This window comes from Capra hircus, chromosome 3 (assembly GCF_001704415.2).
Source record: "Capra hircus breed San Clemente chromosome 3, ASM170441v1, whole genome shotgun sequence".
NCBI lineage: Eukaryota > Metazoa > Chordata > Mammalia > Artiodactyla > Bovidae > Capra > Capra hircus.
The window spans coordinates 45,948,676-45,972,620 of NC_030810.1; the positions used below are offsets into that span (position 1 = coordinate 45,948,676).

The 23,945-nt window shown below is 36.3% G+C and overlaps 1 protein-coding gene across 9 annotated transcripts in view; it reads left to right on the top strand.

The window, feature by feature from the left end:
- The window catches only part of SRSF11 (serine and arginine rich splicing factor 11), a 50,117-nt gene that overhangs the window by 16,841 nt on the left and 9,331 nt on the right, over nt 1-23,945 (top strand). For all 9 annotated transcript variants that reach the window (XM_018045459.1, XM_018045446.1, XM_018045469.1 and 6 more), the window contains 6 exons: nt 3,968-4,101; nt 7,884-7,993; nt 9,733-9,825; nt 10,601-10,650; nt 13,427-13,554; nt 17,299-17,380. In XM_018045459.1, coding sequence (XP_017900948.1) covers nt 3,968-4,101; nt 7,884-7,993; nt 9,733-9,825; nt 10,601-10,650; nt 13,427-13,554; nt 17,299-17,380 — 597 coding nt within the window. The remainder of the gene's footprint in view (nt 1-3,967; nt 4,102-7,883; nt 7,994-9,732; nt 9,826-10,600; nt 10,651-13,426; nt 13,555-17,298; nt 17,381-23,945) is intronic.

Sequence of the window (23,945 nt, forward strand, 5' to 3'; positions counted from 1 at the left end):
TTTATTGATTGTAAATATATTTGTTGCTTGATTTCTTTTTTTTTTTAAATGGGTGTGTGTTTCTCCCAGAAGGTGTTCGTATCCACCTGGAACTCTGACGTGCTTGCTTTCTTTTTGTTGTTCAAATGTCACCGATTCACGCTTAATAAAAATGCAACCGCTCCCTGTCTTCTCCATTCAATTTAATTGCTTTTTCTCTGTAGAGCTGTTCACCAACTGACAAGTTTTAACTCCTCTGTCTTCTAGAATAAGGTTCCTTGGGGTCATCAACATCACTTGAGGGGCCGTTTTAAAGTATTATGTGACTGAGTTCCGACCCACACCTACTGAAATTCTAATTTTAGCCCCAAATTCCTGTTTGTGGGGAAAATTCCTGGGATCATAAACATTTCACTGAGAACCTCAAGAAGGTGTCTCCCCTTATTTTGTTATCAAATCCACCTATTTCTTGGTTCTTTTAAGCCAGAAATTGCCAACTTAGAATTCCATGCAGTGGTATGACCTGTCTTCATAAAGTAGTATTTTATCCCTCTTTCAGTATGATAGCCTTATATATACAGAGGAACTAAGCCTTGTATCCTGTTTTACAAATGAGTGAACTGAAATTCACATAGATTTCTATCAGTGTCAGAACTAGTATTTGAAACCTAATGTGATTCTTTTCTACCACTTCATCATGATTTCCTCAAAGCCAAGCAACTTGTGAGTGGAATCATTCTTTTACACCTAATAGGTATTCTTCAAATGTTTGATTTTAGTGGGGTATCAGTGGAGAAAGTCACTGGAGTGCTTATCAGGTAATGATCCTTGAGAAGCATATGTCAGTTACTCAATAACTGAAGACTTCTGTTACACTGCAGATAAATCTATTACTAACTTCTCAGGGACCAGAAAGAGATACTTTCAGGATCATATAAGTAACTTAGTATAGTTAGGTAAGGGAGAGAACATAATTTCTTTTAAAAATTTTTTAATTTAAAAATATAAAATTTATGTTTAAAACTAAATGCAACAATTTACTGGTTTTTTTAGAACTAAATGAGACACATGAAGGAAAGAGGATGTGAGGTCAACAGAGTTAATTTTGTCACAGACTTGCTATTTTGTGGGGCTTAAGAGGTAAATTTGTTTATAAGCTCAAAATTCTCTGCTCTGAAATGGTTAGCTCAATATTAAGATGAGGTTGAAAGAACTGACCCAGACCAGAATTTCTGCTTTATCAGTCATGAATATCAGCTAAGGATCTTGTTAAGAATCAGAGCCTTCCTCTGAAAAGGATTCTCACATTCAGTGGGCTTGAGGTGGAAAACATCATCTGAATTTTATGTGTGCATCCCAGAAGATTCTGAAACAAGCCTCAGAGGTCACTGTAAGAAACTAGACACTATACCACCACCACTCTTAGATGGTGAAAGCATCACACAAGGCTTCCTTTTCCCTATCTTGTTCCTCAGTTCTTTTCAACTGCACTGCCTCTTCTATATTAATTCTTAAAGGTAAGGATATTCTTAAAGGTAAATTATGTTTAATTCTTAACAGTCATATTTTTAGCAGTGGTACTTGCACAAAATCCTAGGGTGGGAAAATTAATTTCCGATGTCAGTTCTTAACGTCTCTTTTATTGATTTTAACTGAGAAAATGTGACAGTATAAATTGCAGGACCAAATGGCAGTGGTTTTACACGACAGTTTAAAGTGAGGAGAGATGAATTATTTGCCCTTCTGCGTTCTTACTGTACTTTCCCATAATATTTAAATTGTTCATGTTTTATCTTTACCTCACCACCACTTATAGGTATAATAGAGTAGTCAAATAATGTTACACGTACATGAGTGGGTAGAAAAAAATGTGAACATTTAAGATCACTAAATGGAAATATATTGGAGGCATGTAGGCATACTTTCCTAGTTTTTTAGAACACTTGATTGTTTATATTCTTTAACCTAATATTTGATAGTTATATTTTCTTTCAGTTAGATGACAATAGAAGGTGTCAAAGAAATAGTAGAGGTCATTTTTTTTTAATTGCTTCACAGTGTTGTGTTAATTTCTGATGTACAACAAAGTGAGTCAACTATGTGTATATATATACCCACTCCTCCTTGGATCTCCATTCCACCCATCTGGGTTGTCACAGAGCACCGAACTGAGCTCCTGTGCTATACAGCAGCTTCCTACTAGCTGTTTTACACCTGGTAGTGTATATATGTCAGTCGTACTCTCCCAGTTGATCCCACTGTCCCCACCCACGTCTACATGTCCCTTCCCTATGTCTGCATCTCTACCTGCCCTGCAAATAGGAACAAAATTGGGTCATTGGTAGAGATGTATAGTAGGGTCACTTTTTAAGAAATGCTTACACTTTAGAACATAAAATGATAGCATTTAAAGAGCTTTTTATTTTAGTTGTAAAAATGTGGCTGTCAGAAATAGGAAGAGCTATGTAGCTCTAGTACTAATGATGAAAAAGCTTTATTTTCAATATACTGGGTGTAGCATTTTAAAATTTCAGAACAGTGATGCTTCACATTAAAAAAAAAATTGTATCCTTTCCAAAAAAAAACATTTTCCAGTAAACTTCTCTAGCAGTATGGCTTAAATCCATTTCAGTACATAACATTGACAGCTTTGCTTTGAACCTAGATTAGCATCTGTGCTAACAAGGGCAACGCCTTTAAGAAAACTTACATTCTAGGAGGTTAGAATTCTCAGATTATAGATTGATGTTGGTAAAAAGTTTTTTTTTTCATATTGTGCCCAAATTATAAGAAAATATTTCTTTTCAACAAAACTTAATCTGAAACTCTTAGTGTGAACAACCTGATGTAATCCAGTTTTTATGCATATATTGAAATCTCATTTACTTAGAAAAGTTGACAATTACCCCATTCTAATAATTCAAAAGTATTACAGGATTTCTCTCTTCTTTATTGAGTCTCAAGATATAATTGGCTTGTTAAAGCAGTGGTTCTTTATACTGGGTGCATATTAAAATCATCAGGGAAAATTAAAGATGGCATCATTCAGTACTTCTAATTGTAGTCCCCCCCCCGACCCCAACCCCACTTTGAAGATTATAATATAAACCTGGGATAATGTGATTACTTTAGTTCACTGATTTTCAGATAGCTTATGGTTTGGTGTTAGAGAGCAGAGAAACCTACCTTATTTAATCTTTCCTTCCACAAAAGTTTAATGGCAGAAATTTAACTGTCTCATATTTTTAAAAAACAACTCTGCTCCCTTCCTAATCTTATCTTGCTTAGAGCGATTGTTGCTTGGACCTTAGCTGCTTTTTGTTTTACATTAACAAGTTGCCAGGGAAAGTGACTTTCTGTTAATTGAAATTTTGGGTAATAGTTGGGGGTAGCAGTATTCCCGTGAGTGCTTAATTTTTTTCTCTGTGTGAAACTGCCCTGAGAGACCCTTAACTATTTATAATGCCTGGGAGTTTTAATCAGCTATAGATGAAGGAGGACAGGGCATTTAGTAGACAGGTCAAGAAAACTCATTGATTGTCAAATAGATGTACTTGACCATAATACTCTTTTGTCCCTGAAATGGAAAATTTTTGTTTTTAAGTCTTAAAAAGTTAGCCATATGTAATGAAAAGTTTTCCAAGCCAAAACTAATTACTTGCTATTTGTATTTTTAAATGCCTGGTATTGATATTATGAAATAAATGTTGACATTTTTGTGATCTGTTCAGACTCTGAGACTGGTTTCAAACTTTTTAACTTGATGCATTATGAATTTAAACAGTGATTGTTCTGGGTGTAATTTTCTATAGTCAGTTCTATGGATAGTACTTGGTTGAAAAACGCCATGTATTTTTGAACTGGTTAATATGTGTGCAGTTATGTATTTCTCTGCCTCTTACACTTTTGAATGCAAGTATTTGTGAGTCATTCATTTGTGTTTTTGCTTATAATTTCCTCTTCTTTATGTTATCTGTGTATTTTTTAGTGATTCGCCTTTACCAGTCTCCTCCCGAGTCTGCTTTGTTAAGTTCCATGATCCGGACTCAGCAGTTGTGGCACAGCATCTGACAAACACTGTATTCGTTGACAGAGCTTTGATAGTCGTACCATATGCAGAAGGTTTGTGCTTTGTTTAACTACCTATGTGGGCATCCTATGATGACCATCTACCTCAGTGTAGTTTTAGAGTGAGCATTAGTAGCATGTTAAAAAATCTAAGCTATTAACATTTTGAAACCCTTGTTATACTGTGGTCCATAGTTTTTACATGAAGGCTTCCTAACTTAAAATTCAAAATCTGATTTGTTTTTATAAGATATTTAACCTTTTGCATTACTTTAAAACATTTTAAGTTCATTAAAACCACTTCCCTAATCGTAATTCCTTAAGATACATCTACTTAGTTAATTTAATATTGTTTTATATAAAAGTCCTGAAGGTAAATGGTTCACTTCATGAACATTTACACAGAAACCTTCAAATAAATGCATGATGATGTTTCTATTTTGAATAAATGTGACCAGGTTGGTTTTATTTCCATAGTGATTTCTCTTAGTGATTCTTCTTACCAATAACTTTAAAAAATACATCCCACATTGAATTTCAGTATACCAAGGGTCGCAATGATTTTGGTTTTTATGAAGTTCAATATTTCCTATAGCTTAGGTGCCAAATGGGCACTGGGTGTTTTGTTTTATGCCAGATTTTCTTGTTCATTCTTGCTATATTTTCTAGAATATCTCTAAATAATAAATTCTTCTCTCTGTTATTTGTGTGTGTGATTTTTGTAGTGGAGAAGGCAAATGCAAAACTCTTCCAGATGACTGAAAAACAGTGGGTCCTCTGCAGCTACAGGGGATTCTAGACATTAACTAAAGGCCAGCAAGCACTCAAGTCCCCCAAGTGTTTTCCTGGTGTAACCATTTGTTAACTACATTTTCTCTCTTTTTACATTTTAGGCTGTTAAAGTAATTTGGCAGAAAAATAATGAGCAGGGTTTTTGGATCTTAAAAAGCCACTGTGACAAGACAACACTATCTTTATTCCACTTTGTGAAATTTTCTAAGACATACTTTTTACTTAGCTTGTTCCCAGTGTACTGCTACTTTATTTGCTTTTTGGTAACTATAAATTTAGTGAAAGAAATCACTGAAATATGTTAAAATTACTGGATTTTATTAACATATGCTGACCAGGGTATAAATGCTTTCCCCTTTCCTTAATGAACTGGTCAGTGGAAGCAGAATCTAGATACTGTTAACTTTAGTTGCTATCTTTGAATACTGATGTGAACATTTAAAACCATTCCTTGTAAAAATTGTGAAATGTCTCATCCTTAAAACTTAGAAAAATTTCCTCTGTGGTTTTCTAAAGAAATTAAATTGCATTCATGGATAAATTAAGGCATGCTATATAACAGTAAATCTGTCTCCATGCTATTAAAGTGTATGAGCCCAGTTTTAAGGTTTTAAAGTGTATATATATATATATATATATATATGTAGTGATAAACTTGTGAGTGTGTTTTGATTAAGCAATTTCTGTCAGTGTGCCTGTTGTAGGATGACTTAACCATCAAGAGAAAATTTACAGAATTCAAATGTAGGATAAGTAAATGTAGAATATAGCTTTTGGAACAAGGGTCAAATCATGTGAGTAATTTGCAAAACACTAGTTAGCCTTATAATTTTAAAAATTCTTTTTGGCCAAATATTATGTCATAGTTCCCAAGCCCTGAACATAATACAGTATATCATATAACAAGATTTCATAAATATTTTTAGACCGTAGTAATTTTTTTTCATTTGTTTTGAAACAGATATTTAGGGAGTACATTATTAGAATTACAGAACTATTTAGTTACAGAATCTATTAGTATATTACTGGTAATTACTGGTATGGTATGCTGTATTAATGTTGCCTCCACTAAATAACTGATGTACTCAACCCTTTTGTCACCATTCACCCTGGTTTTAGCTCTTAAATTATGCCGTTGCTTCTCGGTCAGTGTTTTAGAGCAATAGACACAGTCTACGGTAAGGAATAGTGTTTAACCGATAAAACTGAGATAGCTGAATTTGGAAGGAACTCTTAATAATAATGGATTTGGGGACTATTTAGGTTCCTTGGTTAATGTTTGTTTCTTTTGTCTGTTTCTTTTTCTTTCGTTTCTACACATTCATGCAGTATTTCATGGTTCTATCAAAGCAGCAGTAAAAAAAATACTCTTGACGCATGAAAATTAACTGGTGAGGGGCCTCATTGCTATTTTTAAATTGTAGTTTTATTTTTAAATAGTCTTTTTTTAATCAGAGGATCAGATGCATGACTTTTTTTTTTAATGGATGCAGATCTTCTATCCGGTGTCTCACTATAAATTCAAGAGGATTTTAGTTTGCCAGAAATGTTGCAAATGCACTAATTTTAGCAAGATGTTGATACTTAATATTATCCTCTTGAGACATAATTTTGCATGCAAAATTATCCCATAATCTTTGTAGGTTTGTTAATAATGATGCATTAATGCCCTATATCTAAATCTTCTCCCTTCTCCCCCCCTCCATAACTCTTGGTATCTAAATTGATGACAGCTCTGACACAAGCAAGATAACAGTGCTGTGTAGTATACATTTGTTTTATATTATCGGCACTTCTCAGTTTAGGTGGAAGGAACCATTACCTTTATTTAACAGTGGTTTTTCTTTTTTGTTGTTGTGTTTTACAGTTCTTTTCCCTGGTTCAGCCTGAACTATATACCAGGCCCTGCTGAAAATACCACCCAACAGTTTTCTTCTGCAGCTTATCCAGTTTCTCTTAAGTGCCCTGTACATATTGTATGTTTTATGATGAGATGCAGTTTCTTAATATGTATTACAGAAATACTACTGGTATTTGCAAATATGTAGTTTAATTGTATTATTGAACTCTCATTTTGGGGGCTTGGGCACATTAACAGATTAATCCATCTGTATAGGGCTTTTGCTGTTGGATAGAATTTAAATTGTCTACATAAATATTTGTCTCAGGACCCTTAGATTTTATCTGAATACACAGATTAGGCTTTAAAAACAGACATACATGTTGTTTTTGGCTTTAGGAGTTTGGCTAAGTTAGCTTTTGAACTGACACTATATAGCAGCATTTTTTGGTATGGTTAGCATGGCACATATTGGAACATAAAGCATTTTACTGTACAGGTAAGGAATGTGCCATGTTTTACTTTTTCTCTTTCTCTTTCCCTCTCACTCACTCCCACACACATCCTGTGTGTATTCAGAGACCTTCAGAAACATTCATATTCATTTTCATGAGTCAGCAAAAGCCCTACTCTTGATTCAACAGAATATTTCCTTTACATACTTTTTTCTCTTAATTTTTACAAAATTGTATGGTAGGTGTAAAAGAAAATCATAGTAACTGTACCATATTATTAACCCCTAAATCAAACTTTTTTTGTCTTGTGTATCTTGATTTTTCTGTGTGCTTTATAGTGAAGCAGCCGACACGAGTCGTTGTTCATAAAACAGCTTTTGAAAGTTGAGAGCACACCCCTGGAGAACCGACTGTGCTTGCTTACGTTTGGTTCATGACTTAAAAATCGAGTACAGGTGATGAAATCTTGGCAGTGTTAACAAAAAAGTAGTGTGTATTGTGCTATTTTTTTTTTACTCTAGAAACTTAACCATTTGTAGAGAAAAAGGAAACAAATTTTCACACATTGAAGTTTCATTCTGACATAAAATTAATGATAAATAATCATAGAAATCAAGCTTTATATTTTAGCGAACATAAGTACTTTCAACAAACTCAGGTGGTGTATCAGGGAGACATTTTCTGGGTGTTTTTGTGTGTTTTCTGTCTTGCAGAAGAGTGTGTTCTAATGCATGGGTGTTTCTCTGCAGGAGTTATTCCTGATGAGACTAAGGCTTTGTCTCTGTTGGCACCAGCTAATGCAGTGGCAGGTCTTCTGCCTGGTGGTGGACTCCTGCCTACTCCTAACCCACTTACCCAGGTATTAGTTCTATTGAATTCTTAAAGCGTGGAAAGGAACACAGAATGGTGGATAAATCTGAATGTATTTGTGCCTTTTTTGAGTCCTGTGTGATTCCACTTCACAGACTATTGTCACATGGTCAGAGTATTGTAAAATGCTGTTGTATTATAATCATAAGTATTAAAGTGGTAGTTTACATTTTAAGGACATTCTCAAAAATAATATATATCTTATCATTTTGTCACTGACTCTCAAAATAGCCCATAAGTCATGAGGCATATTTCTGTTGCAGATGTTGTTTAGTATGTTCATCTGAACTGAGAAAATTAAGGTGTGAAGTTAAGACTTTTTTTTTTCTTTTCCCATACCCTTTCATCTTTTACTCTTGGGGTTTACATTAGGTAGATAATGTGAAGATGAATTTGAAGATCTAGGTAATTCATAGGTACCTGTGATGTATAAAATTGTATAATAAGCCAATTTTATAATAGTTAATCTTTGAACAACATGAGTTTGAACTGTTTGCTCCATTTATATGAGGATTTCTTTTTAACTACTACATGGCTTTCCTGGTGGCTCGGACAGTAAAGAATCTACCTGCGATGTCAGAGATCCAGGTTTGATCACTAGGTCGGGAAGATCCCCTGGAGAAGGGAATAGCTACCCACTCCACTCCAGTATTCGTGCCTGGAGAATTCCATGGACAGAGGAGCGAAGTGGGCTATAGTCCATGAGGTTGCAGAGAGTCAGACACAACTGAGCGACTAACGCTTTCACTTTGAATACGTATTATAGTACTACACACCCAAGATTGGTTGAATCAAAATGTGGGCCAGTCGATAATGGAGAGCTGACTGAAGTTACAGGTCGACTACATGAAGAGTCGCACTCCTAGCCCCCATGTTGCTCAAGGATCAACTGTATGAACAGGATTTTAACTCAGTGATCGGTTAAATTACAGTATGTTTGCTGCCTATACTTAATAAGTAATAATGAAACTAGGAGAACTTCAAGGACAGTGCTTGTGAAGAGGCTCAAACTGCCTGCAAAGTTGAAGATTTTGCATTGTTTGTGTGCGTTAAATTGACTAATTATGAGGAATTCCTAGTGGCTCAGAAAGTAGAGAATCCTCCTGCAACGCAGGAGACCTCGGGATGATCCCCTGGAGAAGGGAATGGCTACCCACTTCACTATTCTTATCTGGAGAATCCCATGGACAGAGGAGCCTGGTGGGTTACAGTCCATGGGGTTGCGAAGAGTCAGGCACGACTGAGAGACTAAGAACATACAACAGGAAATTACTAGAGAACTCTTAATGAATATATATAACTCAGGTATAGAAAGAGCCACTACTGCTGTGGTAAGAAATGTAAGTAAGAGTTGCTAAGTCATGTCAGATCCTTTGTGACCTCATGGACTGTAGTCCACCAGGCTCCTCTGTCCATGGGATTCTCTAGGCAGGAATATTGGAGTGGGTTGCCATTCCCTTCTCCAGGGGATCAACCCACCCCAGGGATGGAACCTGGCTCTCCCACATTGCAGGCAGATTCTTTACCATGTGAGCCACCAGGGAAGCCCTAAGGAATAAACTTAAGATATACACACTTAGTTGAGGGGAGGAGATCCCACAGTTTATAAACTTCAACTAGTAGTCATCCGACCCTTTAGAGGAAAAAAAACGTTGACATATTCTGCCAACCTGGCAGTATAAGACATAGAAACAAAATTTTAAATAAATACAATTTGAAATTTCACAGATTGGCGCTGTTCCATTGGCTGCTTTGGGAGCTCCTACCCTTGATCCTGCCCTTGCTGCACTTGGGCTTCCTGGAGCAAACTTGAACTCACAGGTAATTTAATATCCTTGAACTCTGAGCTCCTTTCATAATTCAAGAATTTGCTTCATTAGATTTTAGTTTGCATTTCAACAACAGGAGATAACCAACTGTTATATTGTAGTGAATTTTTTCTTATGTAAACTTGTTAATGAGAGATATAAAAGGTCACTGCATTAGCCCCTTGCCCATCAAAGAATTTCTCATTTTATGATGTTCAAAGTAAAGACTAGTTTCGTAGGAAGCCACTACCACATCAGTGTTGCAAAGTCAGAATACAAGTCATGAAAAGATAGGAATGTGTTCATAATTTGTTCTCTTCTCATTTACTCACTTGGAAATTTTTGTTTTCCCTCATTGCAATTTAGATTAACTTTTATGAAGTTCTTTATGAAACTTTTGATTATTATACTGATTGAGCACTTTGATTTTTGTTTTATATGTTTCCTTAAAATGTTACTTATCCTCAGGAAATCTTTAAATAAGCAGGAGCTAGTCTATAAAGTCTGGACTGTTCAGCTACATCATCTTTGTATTTAACTTGATCGAGCAGCTCTGGATATCCAGCACTGTAGTCACTATTGTCATCTGTTTATTTTTTTGTAGCTAGAAAGTTTACTGTGACGTGTTTGCCTGGCATTATATTTCTGTTAGTCATTGTGGTGCTTGGGATATGTTAGCTTCTATAGGTTTGCCAAATTGTTCTAGGTCATTTCAACATACTAAAAAAAATTAAAATTGTAATCATTTACTATTCTGTGTTCTCATTTTTAATATTTTCATTTTCCAGTCTCTTGCTGCAGATCAGTTGCTGAAACTTATGAGTACTGTTGATCCGAAGTAAGAACTTTTTTCCTTTTGTTTCCATTGATGATAGAAATATGTCAGTGTCTACAGATAGCACTTATTTTTTGATAGCTAAAAGAAATTGATCTCACGGCGTGCAATCAGTTCAGTTCAGTCGCATCCGGCTCTTTGCGACCCCATGAATCGCAGCACGCCAGGCCTCCCTGTCCATCACTAACTCCCGGAGTTCACTCAAACTCAGGTCCATCCAGTCGGTGATGCCATCCAGCCATCTCCTCTGTCATCCCCTTCTCCTCTGCCCCTAATCCCTCCTAGCATCAGGGTCTTTTCCAATGAGTCAACTCTTCGCCTGAGGTGGCCAAAGTACTAGAGTTTCAGCTTCAGCATCAGTCCTTCCAATGAACACCCAGAACTGATCTCCTTTAGAATGGACTGGTTGTATCTCCTTGCAGTCCAAGGAGCTCTCAAGAGTCTTCTCCAACACCACAGTTCAAAAGCATCAATTCTTTGGTGCTCAGCTTCTTTCACAGTCCAACTCTCACATCAGTACATGACCACTGACATGCAATACATAATCCTGTTTTCTAGAAAGAAAAATCCAGAAGTATGCCCATCTATAAAGTGTTTTGTTTTGGTGTAATTTTTAATCTTTGAAGATCATTGTCAATAGCTTAAACCAGATTGACCAAAACCATCTACGAAAAAAATGCTGCAAGGCAAAAGGGTTGTCTGAGGAGGCCTTACAAAATAGCTGAGAAGATAAGTAAAAGTCAAAGGAGAAAAGGAAAGATAGTGCAGAATTCCAAAGATTACTTAGATATAAGAAAGCCTTCCTAAGTGAACAGTGCAAAGAAATAAAGGAGAACAATACAATGGGAAAGACTAGAGATCGCTTCAGGAAAGTTGGAGATACTAAGGGATTATTTCATGCAAAGATCAGCACAGTAAAGGACAGAAAAGGCAAGGACATAACAGAAGCAAAAGATACTAAGAAGAGGTGGCAAAAATACACAAGTGAACCGTACAGTTAAGGTCTTAAGGACATGAATAAAAATGATGATGTGATCACTTACCTCGTGTCCCATATCCTGGAATGTGAAGTCAAGTGGGCTTTAGGAAGCATTACTGTGAGCAAGGCTACTGGATGTGATGGATTCCAGCTGAGTTATTTCAAATCCTAAAAGATGATGCTATTAAAGTACTGCAATTTATTAAAGAAGTGAGGGGAGCACTAGCCTAGAGTAAGAGTAATATACATCACATACTAAAAGTCACTGTCTTTCGGTGCTTTGAAAAGTTTTATTTGTGCTGCAATTTATATTTCCTACTTGACATATCGCAGATTCTTGAGATGTTTTCATTAGTCATTTCTTAGTGTGTTAAGTGAAAGTCACTCAGTCGTGCTCGACTCTTTGCAACCCCATGGACTATACAGTTCATGAAATTCGCCAGGCCAGAATAGTGGAATGTGTAGCCATTTCCTTCTACAGGGGATCTTCCCAACCCAGGGATCAAACCTAGGGCTCCCACATTGCAGACGGATTCTTCACCAAATGAGCCACAAGGGAAGCACCTTAGTGTGTTAAATCTGAGCGAAATTAATTTTCCTTTTTCTTTTTATTTTAATTGGAGGCTAATTACTTTACAATATTGTAGTGGTTTTTGCCATACATTGACATGAAACAGATATGTGTGTACATGTGTTCCCCATCCTGAACTCCCCCACCACCTCACTCCCCATCCCATCTCTCAGAGTCATCTCAGTGCACCAGCCCTGAGCACCCTGTCTCATGCATGGAACCTGGACTGGCAATCTGTTTCACATATGATAATATACAGGTTTCAATGCTATTCTCTCAAATCATCCCACCCTTGCCTTCTCCCACAGAGTCCAAAGGACTGTTCTATACATCTGTGTCTCTTTTGCTGTCTCACATATAGGGTCATCATTACCATCATTCTAACTCCATATAAATGTGTTAGTATACTGTGTTGGTGTTTTTCTTTCTGACTTAACTTCACTCTGTATAATAGGCTCCAGTTTCATCCACCTCATTAGAACTGATTTTCATTTTAACTGGGTGAAAGTTGCTGTCAGTAAGTAGAGCATGTGGGGGAGGCAGAACAGAATCATTTGATTATAGTAGTTGTTGGTGTTTTTTCTAAAAATGACCAAGTGAAATCCAAGCATGTATCTACCATGAAGCTTAAGTAAAATATGACTAATAGAGTTAAAAAATAAAAAAACCTCCCATAGTCATTCTTGTTTACATTTTACACTGCCCACAAATAACTACCATCCTCAACTTGGTGTCTATAGTTTTTTCTCATTTTTATAAACCCTTAAGGCTAAAGACTAAACCCTTTAGCCTGCAGTCAGGAATTTCATAAATAACTTTGGTATGTCATTGGCTTCTGCCTCAGTTTGTCATCTGTAAGCTTAAAAAGTAATTCTCTTCCCCAAGAAAATTAGGATGAAATAGAAAACATGAAGGAACGTTCAAAAATCACTAGCATTATTATATTCTCATTTACTAGCAATTCTTAGAAAGTATATGAAAAGTTCATGGATGTTCAGCAAAATTAGTTTTTTTCTTATTTGAAATATCTTCGTCTTTTAAAATGGTGAGTGACATTTTGCATAGTACTATTTTACTCTATTGTTTATGATTTTGTCAAAGTTATCATGGAGTCTTCTCACATTTTTTCAAGGAGTATCTTAGTAAAATGATGGTAGGAAACGTGTATTTAATTAGATATACAAATACGTTTTTAAATGTGTCAAATGCAATTCTTGGTTCTATTCCAGATTGAATCATGTCGCTGCTGGTCTTGTTTCACCAAGTCTGAAATCAGATACCTCTAGTAAAGAAATAGAGGAAGCCATGAAGAGAGTACGAGAAGCACAGTCCCTAATTTCTGCTGCTATAGAACCAGGTAAAATAGATTTATGCAATTATGTTTGAAATATGTTGAGTAATACTTCCATCATTTTTTCCGCATATTTTGGTAAAAGTTCATTCTGAAATATTGGTGCCTAGGATTACCTAATGCTTGTGTGGTATTTTGGTTGTTTTTAATTTGGGGGGGTTTACTGTTATTTTTAGTCATTTATGTTTGCCTAAGTTCAGGTATAACCTAAATCAAATCCCTTATGATTATATAGTGGAAGTAAATCAATTTAAGGGACTAGATCTGATAGAGTGCCTGATGAGCTATGGATGGAGGTTTGTGACACTGTACAGGAGACAGGGATCAAGACCATCCCCATGGAAAAGAAATGCAAAAAAGCAAAATGGCTGTTTGAGGAGGCCTTACAAATAGCTGTGAAAAGAAGGGAAGTGAAAAGCGAAGGAGAAAAGGAAAGATACACCCATTTGAATATAGAGTTCCAAAGAATAGCAAGGAGAGAGGAGAAAGCTTTCCTCAGTGATCAAGGCAAAGAAATACAGAAAAACAATAGAATAGGAAAGACTGGAAATCTCTTCAAGAAAATCAGATACCAAGGGAATATATTTCATGCAAAGATGGGCTCAATAAACGACAGAAATGGGTATTGACCTAACAGAAGCAGAAGATATTAAGAAGAGGTGGCAGGAATACACAGAAGAACTATACAAAAAAGATCTTCATGACCCAGATGATGATGGTATGATCACTCACCTAGAGCCAGACATCCTGGAATGTGAAGTCAAGTGGGCCTTAGGAAGTATCACTACAAACAAAGCTAGTCAAGGTGATGGAATTCCAGTTGAGCTATTTCAAATCCAAAAAGATGATGCTATGAAAGTGCTGCACTCAGTATGTCAGCAAATTTGGAAAACTCAGCAGTGGCCACGGAACTGGAAAAGCTGTTTTCATTCCAGTCCCAAAGAAAGGCAATGCCAAAGAATGCTCAAACTACCGTGCAGTTGGCACTCATCTCACACGCTAGTAAAGTAATGCTCAAAATTTTCCAAGCCAAGCTTCAGCATTACATGAACCGTGAACTTCCAGATGTTCAAGCTGGTTTGTTTTAGAAAAGGCAGAGGAACCAGAGAACAAATTGCCAACATTTGCTGGATCATGGAAAAAGCAAGAGAGTTCCAGAAAAACATCTATTTCTGCTTTATTGACTATACCAAAGCCTTTGACTGTGTGGATCACAATAAACTGGAAAATTCTGAAAGAGATAGGAATACCAGACCACCTGACCTGCCTCCTAAGAAATCTGTATGCAGATCAAGAAGCAGCAGTTAGAACTGGACATGGAACAACAGACTGGTTCCAAATAGGAAGAGGAGTACATGAAGGCTATATATTGTCACCCTGCTTATTTGACTTTTATGCAGAGTACATCATGAGAAACGCTGGGCTAGAGGAAGCAAAAGCTGGAATCAAGATTGCAGGGAGCAAGAACAATAACCTCAGATATGCAGATGACACCACCCTTATGGTAGAAAGTGAAGAAGAACTAAAGAGCCTGTTGGTGAAAGTGAAAGAGGAGAGCGAAAAAGTTGGCTTAAAGCTCGACATTCAGAAAACCAAGATCATGGCATCCAGTCCCATCACTTCATTGGAAATAGATGGGGAAACAGTGTCTTTACACTTTAAAGTCTGTGGAACAGACTTTATTTTCTGGGGCTCCAAAATCACTGCAGATGGTGATTACAGCCATGAAATTAAAAGATGCTTACTCTTTGGAAGGAAAGTTATGACCAACCTAAACAACATATTAAAAAGCAAAGATACTACTTTGCCAACAGAGGTCCATCTAGTCAAGGCTGTGGTTTTTCCAGTAGTCATGTATGGATGTGAGAGTTGGACTATAAAGAAAGCTGAGGGATCAAGAATTGATGCTTTTGAACTGTAGTGTTGGAGAAGACTCTTGAGAGTCCCTTGGACTGCAAGGAGATCCAACCAGTCCATCCTAAAGGAGATCAGTCCTGGATGTTCATTGGAAGGACTGATGTTGAAGCTGAAACTCCCAATACTTTGGCCACCTCATGTGAAGAGTTGACTCATTTGAAAAGTCTTGATGTTGGGAAAGATTGAAGGGAGGAGGAAAAGGGGACAGCAGAGGATGAGATGGTTGGATGGCATCACTGACTCAATGGACATGAGTTTGCGTAAACTCCGGGAGTTGGTGATGGACAGGGAGGCTTGGTGTGCTACAGTTCATGGGGTTGCAAAAGTCAGACATGACTGAGCAACTGAACTGAAGTTGGGATAGCCTGATCTATAGTCTTCTTTGACCAAGAAGGCCTAATAAAGTTTCTTCTATTTACATCATTTGTTTACAGAAAAGTAAATACATCATTCTTTGCAGAATTTCTTTTTGTGATGAGATGAATTGCTGTCCCATTTTCTGCATATATGTATTTAGATATTTGGTCTTGATTTTTTTTTCCCCTTGATAAACAATGCTTTATTCATTTTCTTCATTCCAGTTCTTAATGGGGTGATTTTTATTGTATATGGTATTAGACAAATAATTATAAAGTATAGTGGATAAATTAATACCAAATCTTTATGTGTATTATCTCATTTAACCAAGTTATTAGATAATTAACCCAGCATCATATGACAAGCAGTTTATATAGATAACTGGACCTGTATGACTCCAAAACAAGAACACCATTTCTGTTTTCATTGGAAACATAAATGACTGAAAACGACTTACTTCTTTATGAAATTTTGTTTGCTGCACAAATTTCTGTTAATTTGATATTCACAATAAGTTGAATTCTATTAATGAAATGATAGAAATGTAAAAGAGGAACTCATTCTCACTTTGTGCATGTGGGCTAAGTCGCCTCAGTCATGTCTGACTCTTGTAAACCTATGGACTATGGCTCACCAGGCTACTCTGTCCATGGGATTCTCCAGGCAAGAATAGTGGAGTGGGTTGCCATGACCTTCTCCAGGGGATCTTTCTGAGGGAATGCAGCTCCTGCATTGCAAATGAATTCTTTACTCTCAGTTGCCGGGGCGGGGCCAGCATTCTCTCTTTGAATGATAGTCCATATATAAAGAATGTAATGGCTATATTTCTCCTTCATTCGGTCCTTAGTTAAAGGAATTTATGTGTTATTTTAAACTACTAAATGGTAACAGATCATTCTTGCTCTGCTCTGTAAACTTACACAGTGTTGAAAATGAATGCAAAAGTAGAACAAAGATTAAAGAGAGCTGGTTTAGTTTCTGTCCCAGAAGTATAGAAATGAGTGATTGAATGAGACATATCTAGGAAAGAAGCATAGAGTTAAGTGATGACTAAAAAGGAACATTTTGCTGGTCCAAGAATTTTAAGTGTTTATCTTATGTTTTTATTATAGATACAAATATTTTACACTTAGGTACAGTTTGAGGAGGTTTTATTAATCCATGAACATGTACAGAGTAGAGTTTTAATCTGGGTAGATTGTAGCTCTGTTTGGGGAAGGAGAACCTAAGGCATGCAAACAGAAAGGAGTCATAGTTTAGAAACCTCTGAAGAGTAAAGAATGAGAAAGGTGATCATTTTCATGGGTTGTTTATGGATGACACTTCCTAGCTCCAGAAACCTTTAGCTACCTGAATTTAAGGATCATATAGTAAACCTGAAAATTAGTGTAATAAATTCTTACAGTAACTTCTAAATGGAAATAATCTTTCTGCTTAATGATTTCTAAATCCAGATTTCTTTTCATTTTAATCCAGATAAGAAAGAAGAAAAACGAAGACACTCAAGGTCAAGATCACGTTCTAGGAGGAGGAGGACTCCCTCATCTTCTAGGCACAGGTAATTAGGTTGATTGCTGTTTGGTAGTAAGTTCTTCCTTAGACAAAGACAGTTTCCCTATGTCACACCTGCTGTTAACCCGATTAGCTCATGGTTACAGTGGTTTTGATAACTACTGCTATTTGCAGAGTATGTGAATTACTATTCACAGGTATATAAATAGAGGAAAGATGGTAGATACTTTAAAATCCCAAAAAATCTAGAGGTAGGAAGAAGCCACTGGGATTTGAGCACTTAGTACTCTGGGAAGGACACTATCCTTGAAACTTTTGACTTGAATTCTAGTTCTGACATGTTACTAGACTCCTAACTTGGAACGTGGAGGGTTGTTATGCAACCTTAGCTTACCCATCTAAAGCTTGAATATTTGCAGATGACGTGTTTTGAGATTGCTCTTTGTATTACTGGATAAACTACATGATGGTAACTATTATTCTTTATCCTACCTATAGTAAGACTCTGCAGGGTAAAAGGACCAGTGTGTTCTTTCTCACATGACATAATTGTGTGTATTTGTAAGGATCTTTCTAGACTAGTGACTCTCAAACTTGGTGATATTAGGACCTCTATACTCATAAAAAATATAAGAGCTCCAATGAGCTTTTGTTTATGTGGCTTACAGCATCATTGTTGGCCATAGTAAAATTTGAAACCATCATTTGAAATAATAATGAATATTAAAACCCATTCGTATTAACTTAGCTTTGAAACAAAGCTTTTTCCCCCAAAATTAAAAGAATGGCTTTGTTTACATCTTAACAGCTTTGCAGATTCTTTAACATTTAGCTAAATAAAAGATGTATAGGATTGTGCATTCTGCTTATTGTATATTTTGGTTAATATATATAGAAAATCTGACTTTACACAAATATATCGTGAGAAGAGGGAAAAGTAATTTCTTACTCTGGGTAATTGGGAGTAGTATTCGGGTAATTGGGAGTAGTAGTCTTTGATACAATACCAAAACTTGTAAAATTTGTTGATCTTTATTATACTTTGAGTGGATCTCTTCACCAGGCATCCTTTTGTACAGTTATGCATTGTTTGGAAAATAATTGATTGATTGCATTATGTAAGTTTTCAAATGTTGACACTTTTTTACACAATCTCAAAAGATGACTTGGTGATATCACCATACATCTTACTAGTAAACCCTTTTAAAATGTTAAGAAGCTGTCAGATTCACAATGGTGGGTTTAAGTTTTCCAAAGTTTAATTTTCTTCTGAAAGCTCAGATTTTATTATTGGCAACAAATTTTTTTCCTTGAAATGATAATTCATTTTTCATGAAAGTGTCTACCAGATACCCAAGTCTGAACAACAATGGTTTGTCAGTTCTTTCAGGTAAAGATGTTTCATGGCAAAAGCAATTAGGTAAGCTCACACTCAATCACACAGGTGTCTTCCTTGACAGTTGCTGAACTTAAAAATACCAGAAATGATTTATGCATACTGCCCATTTCATTGCAGAGAATGTTGCTGAAGGGACCAGATTTAACATTTCTAGTCAATAATGATACTACTTTAATAGCACTCACGGAACTAGATTTAATAAAATTAAAAGTTTTTGCTCGCTCTATCAAAGATGTCATTGGTGAAATGGTCAGGATTTTCACTACAAAATCTTCACTACAAATGCCAGTGAAAATACAGTAAATTGCAGGTTCAGTTGCCATTATCTTGATTTGTAGTAAGGAGGTGCTTTTGCACCATTGGTACAAATGTCAAAGTGGCAAAGGAAGTGTTACCTTGTTACGATTCTGGGGTGGGGGGGGGCGGGGGGAATTGACCTTATAGCTCCCATAGCATTGTTAAGTCATTTCTTAGACTGTCCCTTAGTCCATTTGACTGCTACAACAGGATACCATAGATTGGATGGCTTGAAAACAATAGAAATTTATTTCTCATAGTTCTGGAGGCTGGGAAGTTCAAGATCAAGGTGTCAGAAAATTTGCTGTCTGGTGAGGACCTACTTCCTCATTTATATTGATCATTTGCTATATCTTCACTGTGTTCTCACATAGAACGATGGACCAGGGGTGGGGTATCTCTTGAGTTTTTTTATTTTAATAATTTTATTTATTTATTTTTGAGTGTGCTAGGTTTTCATCGCTGTGCAGACTTTTAGCTAGTTGCGGTGAGTAGGGCTACTCTGTAGTTACGGTGTGTGGGCTTCTCATTGCAGTGGTTTTTCTTGCTATGGAGCACAAGCTCTAGACGCTCAGGCTTCAGTAGTCATGGCACATGAGCTCAGTAGCAGTGGCTCCAGTCTCTAGAGCACAGGCGCAGAAGTTATGGCTCACAGGCTTAGCTACTCCGTGGCATGTGCAATATTCATGGACCAGGGATGGAACCCATGTGTCCTGCATTGGCAGGTGGATTCTTTACCACTGAGCCCACTACCAGAGAAGCCCCTTCTTGAGATGTCTTTCATTCATAAACGCATTCATCCTATTCATGAAAGCTGGGTCTTCGTAACCTGATCACCCCAAAGGCTCCTACCTCATAACATTATCATGTTGGGTATTTGGTTTCCTCTAAGAATTTTGGGAGGACGCAAAGTTTCAGTCTGTAGCAGAATGTTACACGGTGGTTCTGTCTGGTGTTTGTGTCATCCACCTTCATCCTAGCCCATTTCATGCTTAAAAAGATTTTGTCTTTCAAAAAACCCAAATCTAGAACATCTGAGGGTTCCATTGAACCTTTAGAAGGTCCCTATTGCCTTAATGTATGTACAGTGTTTTTTAGCCATAGTGCTATTGCATACTTCACAGATTATACTACAGTGTAAACATAACTTGCAATGTACTGGGAAACCACAAATTCATTGTGACATACTATTACTATGATATCCAGTTTATTGCAGTGGTCTGGGAGCAAACTTGGTATCTCTGAGCTGTGCCTATAACTTAGAATACTAACTTTGCAGGACAAGTGCTTTCATGGCTTTGTTTAATACTTAGACTTAAAAAGGAGAACTTACATTTTTTGTATATAGGAGTTACATGCTAAGGTTTTCAAATATTAATTTTAATTATGACCATGAGAGAAAGTCCTTTGGAACACTTGTAGTAAACACATCATAGCAGAAAGATAGTTATTATAAATTGTAGTATTTTAAGCATCTTGACATATAAAATGACTCTTACTTTCAATATGCTTTTTACTTGTATATAAATAATAATAATATATAATAATAATTGTTGTTTAATTGCTCAGTTGTATGCAACTCTCTGTGACCCCATGGATTGCAGCACACAAGCTTTCCCTGTCCTTCACTATCTCCCAGAGTTTGCTCAGACACTTGTCCATTGAGTCAGTGGTGCCATCCAATCATCTATCTCAAGTATTGAAGTTCCAGCATCAGTCCTTCCAGTGAATATTCAGGGTTGATTTCCTTTGGGACTGACTAGTTTGATCTCCTTGCAGTCCAAGGGACTCTTAAGAGTCTTGTCCAGCACCACAGTTCAAAAGCATTAATTCTTTGGCATTTAACCTTTATGATCCAACTCTCACATGCATACATGTCTACAGTAAAAACCATAGCTTTGACTATGCGGACCTTTGTCAGTGAAGTGATGTCTCTGCTTTTGAAAACGCTGTCTGAAAAAGTGAAAGTAAAGTTGTTCAATCATGTCCGACTCTTTGTGACCCCATGAACTGTAGCCTACCAGGCTCCTTCCGTCCATGGGATGTTCCAGGCAAGGATACTGGAATGGGTTGCCATTTCCTTCTCCAGGGGAATCTTCCCGACCCAGGGATCAAACCCAGGTCTCCCACATTGTAGACAGATGCTTTTAACCATCTGAGCCACCAGAGAAAGTCAATGGTTTGTCATTGCTTTTCTTCCAAGGAACAAGCACCCTTAAATTTCATGGCTCCAGTCACTGTTCACAGTGATTTTGGAGCTCAAGAAAATAAAATCTACCACTGTTTCCACATTTTCCCCATCTATTTGCCATGAAGTGATGATACTAGATGCCATGATCTTCGTTTTATTGAATGTTGAGTTTTAAGCCAGCTTTTTCACTCTCCTCATGCACCTTCATCAAGAGGCTCTTTAGTTTCTCTTCACTTTCTGCCAGTAGGGTGGTATCACCTGTGAATCTGAGGTTGTTGATACTTCTGGCAATCTTGATTCCAGCTTGTGAGTCATCTAACCCAGTATGAAGTACTCTGCACATAAGTTAAATAAGCAGGGTGACAGTATACAGCCTTGACGTGCTACTTACCCAGTTTTCAGCCAGTCTGTTGTTCCATGTCCATTTCTAACTATTCCTTCTTGACCTACATACAGGTTTCTTAGGAAGCAAGGTGATCTGGTATTCCCATCTCTTTAAGAATTTTCCACAGTTTGTTGTGATCCATACAATCAGAGGCTTTAGCGTAGTCAATGAGGCAGAATTAGTAATTTTTCTGAAATTCCTTTGCTTTTTCTATGATCCTACGGATGTTGGCCATTTGATCTCTTGTTCCTGTGCCTTTTCTAAATCCAGCTTGTACATCTGGAATTCCTTGGTTCATATACTGTTGAAGCCTGGCTTGAAGGATTGTGAGCATTGCCTTGCTAACTTGTGAAATGAGCACAGGTGTACATTATTATGAACATTTTTTGACATTGCCCTTCTTTGGGATTGGAATGAAAACTGACCTTTTCCAGTCCTGTGACCGACAATTGCTGAGTTTTCCAAATTTGCTCACATACTGAGTGCAGCACTTTAACAGCAGTATCTTTTATGATTTGAAATATCTCAGCTGGGATTCCATCACCTCCACTAGCTTTGTTGTATAAAATATATAATAATATCTATGTTTCTCTAATTTTTAAAAGCTTATATGAACTGAATGTTGAAGTGACTGCAATGCAGTGCTGTTGAAAAATAACTGTTTCAGGACCTTATAGTAAACTGATAGATGTAATATTTCTGCTTATTAGATTTTTAAAATATTATTAATTTAGAAGGAAACGTGAGAATGCATTCATAATTTTTATAGCCATTTTTTTTATACATTAGAGGTAAGATAAATATGTTGCATGGTTTTGCTAAAATGATTGTTTAATTTTTTTAAAAGCCAGATTTCTCAAAAGATGAACACTTGCTAATACAAACAGCATCGATTTTGGTTTTCCATAATTTCTTTTTTTTAATTCTTCATAAGAAAGTGATGGTTCTGATATTTTAGAGGGTCAGTGTTTCACTCAAAATACATTAGTAGTACCTTTTATTCTACAGTATAGTAGTTGTTGCTCAAGGGTATAGTTGGTGAATAAGGTAGACATATATACCGCTATCCTTATGGAGCTTAAAGAAAGGTAGGTAAGCATTACATGAAAATTTCCTGGGATATAGACATGTTATTGAGAGGGATTGTTTAGTTTCAAATTTGGTCAAAAATAAGTAATGTACAAAATATAGTTACTGAATTTGATGAGACATTACTCCTAATGTGTTTTGAAACAGCTGTTCTAGAGAATGATGGCAACACTATGGTAGCACAGCAATAAGAGAAGTCGGTATTTAATTTATATGTCTACACTAAGGTGCTGAGCTGGATTTTATAATTTTGCTTAAATTACAACTATTCTATGATGTAGGTGCTTTTTTTTTTTGCTGAAGTAATAGGCTCAGGTTAAATAAGGAATACTTTTATTAACTGACTTTAAAAGGGAGATTTGAACACAAATCTTTTGCATTACTAAAATGTCTATCCTTTGGCACCCTCAAAATAATGAAAGCAAAAAGTTTAAATTGTGTTTGAAGTTTTCCATGGAAAGAGGTTGAATGGTTCACTAAAAGTTAAATGACCAGGTCTAAGCAAAGAACTGCCATTTGCTTTCAGTTTTTCTTAAAATAGGGAAAAGGGTCAATGACAGCATCAAAAGGTTAATTGCACTTAACCTTTTAGAGAAATATCTGTATCTGGCCTGCATTACTTGTATTTCTCTTAAACTGGAAATTAAAGAAGAGGAATGTATATCAGAGAACAGCAATTAGAAATCATAGAAACCAATACAGTATGTGGTTTCCTTTTGAAATAGTGAAGTGGGTTACTATGCCCATTCTCCAGGGATCTTCCAACTCTTAAGCCTCCTGCTTTGGCAGGTGAGTTCTTTACCACTAGAGCCTCCTGGCAAGCCCCAAATGGGAATAATAATAGTATTTACTGTTACTAGGTTTATTATGAAAGTAAATGAGTGAATATTGGTAAAGCATGTAATGGGCATAAGTAAGTATTTGATAAGTAGTAAATGGATTTAACTTGTAATAGTGAGGAATAAAATTAGGTACATTCTAAAATGCTGTGTAATTATGAAGTGATGCAAATGAGTCATTTTTTATTTTCCTTCATTTTCTAGTAATAATTTTAAGTTTGGAGTTGTAGTTGCAGTGGGCAAAGTAGGATTGGTTTGACAGGTTGAACAAAAGATTAAAAGGTGAGGAATTCCAGGTGTTAAAAGGTATTTTCTAACTTCTGGGATATCAGATGTTGTGTGAAATAAATAAATAATGGCAAGAAATTACCCTCAGTTACTGATAGCTAGCCAGCATGTCTGAATCTTTGG